Raw genomic sequence first — 4,631 nt, 5'->3', positions numbered from 1 at the left:
GCGCTCCTGGCTGGTACTGCGCGATTGATCCGTTGAGGGCGAGGCACTAGACTCATCACGCATACTGGTTGGGTTGCGCTCCTGGCTGGTACTGCGCGATTGATCCGTTGAGGGCGAGGCACTGGACTCATCACGCATGCCGGTTGGGTTGCGCTCCTGGCTGGTACTGCGCGATTGATCCGTTGAGGGCGAGGCACTGGACTCATCACGCATGCCGGTTGGGTTGCGCTCCTGGCTGGTACTGCGCGATTGATACGTTGAGGGCGAGGCACCAGGATCAGGATGAGTGCCGCCTGATTCATCATTTGTGTTTGCAGGGTTTAACTCCTCCGCCAGTGGCAGGGCAACGACTGGTATTGGGAGGGCAGAGATGTTGAGGAAGGCTGCGCACACCTCAGCATATGTGGGGCACCTGATGCTCCCCCCGCTCCATTTGTCCCCCTGACGGCGTGACCGTCTCGCCTTCATTGCAGTCGTACCACGTGTCGTCGCCAAGGAACTGCACCCTCAGCTTACCCCCACTGCACTGCGTGTTCACACACACATCGCCAATCTCTTGGTAATCATAAAGAAGCCCCTCCCCCTTTACGCACCGTGAGCTCGAGCCAATGAAGCTTCCAGGGACATATTTAGTATCGCCGTTGGTACACCCAGACGCCTCACGCCGCTTAACATACGGACAGTAGTCCATCAACACTGTACTTCCCAATGTGGTGTCATGAAAGTACTGAAACTGCAGTGCAATGGGCTGCGAGTGAGTCTTTAGGTTACACGTCCCCAGAGAAAGACGGTCATACGTGCAGAGTAGCCCTTGCAGATTTGACGGCTGTTTACAGAACATGTCAGGGTAGTCGGTGCGGCCATTGGTAAAGCACTTATTTTCCAGCAGCCCGCAGCCAGAGTTGTTGCCCCACCGCAACGGCTCCGCCATGTCGTAGTTAGCCTTGTACACACCCATGTCCTCAAATGCCGCAAGCGTGAATGCCGAGTAAGTAATGGCCGGTGCCTGACCAATCATCAACTCGTCCCATACGCTGCGTTTCTTCCAATGGTTCAGGTTGAGCTTCTCGCCATTCCCCTCGTTCAGCTCCATGCCCTCAAGCGTGGGGCAGTTGTAGTACCTCCTCGCCAGCTCCTTCACCTTCGGTGAGGAAACCACCCACACCTCCTTCTTCCCTCGCACATTGGGGATCTGGGAGAGCATATTGAACCTCACAAACCGTTCCTGCGAAAACCCAAGAACGTGCGCAATCTCGTGCGCTGCAGTACGAACAGTTTCATGAGTAGCTCTTACGTACCGGAGGTTGAAGTTGACGACACCAGCGTACGGGCGTCCGTCCTTCAGAGTGACGCAGCGAGACGCCCATGCAACGGTCGCACCACTCACGCGAGCGTCGATGTAGAGAATCAGGTCGGCGCCGCTCACGCCGATCGTGTGGTGCCAGGAAGGGATGGTTAAACCGGTGCACAGCCCTAGACCACTATCTGGTATGGGGATGGGGTACTCCACAGGCCTCACGGACAGACGCTCAGCGTGCAGCTTAATTGCGGCCGGGAGGAGTTGCTTCAAAAGAATGTCCTTCTTCGCTTCCGTCAACATCATGTCCTCTGTGCATTCCTGCCAGTTGCCATTGACCAGGCGCCAAGGCCTTTCTGCGGTGCAGTGCCTCGACGAGTCGTACATGTCCTTCGCGGACACTTTGATGCGGATCGGGGCCCACTCACTCCCCACGCCTTGTGCGGCGACGGTGTACGCCTGCATCTCGCCCTGTCCTCTGCGCGGCACATCACGCACCACCGCAGTCGCCGGCGGCCACCTCCCCATCATCTCGTCAAACCCGCAGTGGTGCTTCCGGGCGGAATCGACGGCGAGGCACCCAGCGGCACAACACACCAACAGCAGCAAAAACACCGCCAGTGGGAGAAACGGCGTGCTGCGGCGTAGCTGGCACATCGCCTGAATAAACTGCCCGTGTTGCTTCCGTTTGAACATCAGCAGCGGCATTATTAGTGGTGGCAGTAGTAGCAGTAGTAGTAGTGGCGCAGACCTTTACCGCGGGGAAAAAACAAAAAAGGAATACAACGATAGTCAACGCTGGCGCCCACAGTAGGGCTCACCGCAAAAAAACAGCGACAATCCATAATAAACGCCGCACCGACAAACGCGTGGGCTGCACGATCACACACTCGCTGCCGCCCAAAGAAACACCCACACGCACCCGCACGGAGAGTCCGCAGTGTGGGACGCACCCGCATAAATCAAAAATAATAATAAACAAATTCATAAACACATCGCTTACCGTCTCCCCCGCCCAGCCCCTTCAAACCCCGCCAGCAGCAACACGCAGTGCGCATGCCGGCGGGACCTCCCATCACGGCCCCCACAAACTCCCCAACGCCACCTCCACCACCCTCAGCGCACTGCAGCAGGAGTGGGGCGCAACGTCAAAAATGAAATTGAAAGAACAATAAAAGCAATACAAAATAAACGGGGCACGCAGCACCACCACGACAAGACACACGCAGCAGATGCCTTCCTTCTGCGGCCACAAAAACAAACTCTCGCAGCGGCACCGCCACCAACAAACCCAAACGCAATAGCCCGCATCCCAGCCGCACCGCGGTGCTCGTGGAAGTGATGCACCTCAAATAGTCTCAGGGGAAAACAAGAAACCGCTTCAACCACCACGCACGGCACGTACGCCTCCATACGACGTCGCCAACCGGCACTGACGCACCTTCCGGTGCCAAAAATACACCGTGTTATCCTCCTCCTTTACGCTGAACAGCACTCGGGGCGCGACGGCGTCACACCCCCGCCACGTATGTTATTTGGCGCACTCGCAGCGTGCCGCACGCAAATAATTTCCCCCTCGACAACTCGTCAACGAAAGTATCCCCATTTTATTAAATACACCTCGCTGTGCACTCACCGAACTCCCTCACTGTGCCGGCGCCGCCGCAGCAACCTGCAGCCCAACCGCCCTCCACCGCCAACACCCACAGCACCCCTTACTTCCAACCCACATGCGCAGGGGTACTATTCCTTCTGCAGCAATACAGCGGCCTCGGTGGGGTGCCCCATTTAGGGTCTTGCGTGCAGCGCACACAACCGTCGCCGGTGCCAGCCTGCTGCAGACAGCTGCTTGTGTTGGGGCAGTGCCTTGCCGACAGAGAGATCCTGCCCGTATGATTGCGATCACAGGCCGCGTCGCCAGTTCCTTTGACAAACGGAAATCCCGCAGCTCCAACAATACGTGTATATATTATATATACACATACTCTCTCCCCATGTTCGTTGCCGGCTGTTCTTTTATTTCATCTGCCAGTTTCTCACCCATCGGTGCGCCGAGAAACACAGCTCGCCGCCACACCTCCCTCTCCCACCGAGGGGACATCTTCACCACTCCGTGAAATGCGCCCTCGCCGCGCCACGGCTGCGTGCCCAATCCCAACGAAAAGAATAATTCCCAGCACCCGAAAAGGCAATCGATCCCACCGCACCCACCGGCGCAAGGAACCGACCAAAAGACTCACGGAAAATGTCATGAAACAAAAAAATAAAAAATTATAAAATATGCCTCTGGATGAGGCCATATGGCTCCCACTCCTAAAAAGCGAAGGTTACACAATGGGGGATCGCAGTTTGGCTCGGTGGGCCCCACAACCACCCGACTCCCTTCCGCATTGGAGGGTGTCATTATTACCATCAGTTGCAGTGGGTGTGTGTGGCGTGGAAGAACTCAAAATAAAAAACACTCGCGCTGCTCCCCAACGCGGCATCGCTGAAAGCTAAAAATCAAGTCATCCGCAAAACAAGCAGAGGAGCCACACAAAACCATCTGTCGTCTGATTAGCCTCAGCGGGTGGCACACTCACCCCACCGCCTTCTCTCAGCAAAGCACCCCACCCCCGCTGCAATACACACGAGGAAGCTGCCACCCCACCCACTACACCAACCACAATAATAATACAACTCGCCTCTCCCCCACTCCCAGCCATGCCGCCGCCCTTCCTCCCCACCAAGAAAGAAACGCACTAAAAGAATGTTTTGAAACGACACAAAGCCATACAGCACCATGTAACTCAACACACAAGCAGGGCGGATTCCCAAACACACCCCACGCCCCTGTCACTTATCCTGAGTGGTCTTCGCTGGCAGCAACAACCAGCTGGAAAGCCAGCTCCGTGTCAAGCTGCACCTGGTACTGTTCCACCCTTCTCTCCCAAAAGTCGCTGGCAACCTGAAGTCCTGGCATTTCCTTTTATCCCTCCGTGACATGGCAATCCTGCCTTCCCGTCATCAGCGTGCTCTCAGCGTGCTGGATGTAAATGATCTCCCACTTCATCTTTTCCCTCAGCGCCTCCCAGCCCTTGAAGTTGCACGTCATGTACTTCAGAAACGCAGCCACCTTACCGGCAGTGGTGTGGTAGGCGCTGTGTCTTGCCACCTGCAGCCCGATTGAACGTCACTTCACTCTCCGCATCGCTGTGCCCACCGGCGCCAGCATTTCGGGACCGCCCAAATTTAATTTTTTTATTGGCCGTTTGCGCTCGTTGCACCTCGGCCACGTAGAACGCATCCAGCACGGTGACAAAACCCTTGCTGAGCATATACAGAACGCCGGCTT

General features: G+C 56.3%; 1 protein-coding gene and 1 pseudogene across 1 annotated transcript, besides 2 other annotated features; both read right to left on the bottom strand.

The window, feature by feature from the left end:
• Positions 1–394: 394 nt before the first annotated feature.
• TraAM80_09915 (leishmanolysin) lies at positions 395–1,993 on the bottom strand (the record flags this gene model as incomplete). Its single annotated transcript, XM_029386570.1, has 1 exon — positions 395–1,993. One exon carries the CDS (start codon positions 1,991–1,993, stop codon positions 395–397), a length of 1,599 nt encoding a protein of 532 aa, XP_029233573.1.
• A 12-nt stretch (positions 1,994–2,005) lies between these two features.
• Positions 2,006–2,039: a microsatellite.
• A 454-nt stretch (positions 2,040–2,493) lies between these two features.
• Positions 2,494–2,528: a microsatellite.
• A 1,665-nt stretch (positions 2,529–4,193) lies between these two features.
• TraAM80_09914 (retrotransposon hot spot (RHS) protein) lies at positions 4,194–4,464 on the bottom strand (annotated as a pseudogene).
• Positions 4,465–4,631: the final 167 nt, after the last annotated feature.

The sequence above is a fragment of the Trypanosoma rangeli genome (assembly GCF_003719475.1).
Source record: "Trypanosoma rangeli strain AM80 chromosome Unknown Tra_15.4_contig_00722, whole genome shotgun sequence".
In the NCBI taxonomy this organism is placed as follows: Eukaryota; Euglenozoa; class Kinetoplastea; order Trypanosomatida; family Trypanosomatidae; genus Trypanosoma; species Trypanosoma rangeli.
This window is presented reverse-complemented; position numbering and strand designations above follow the sequence as displayed.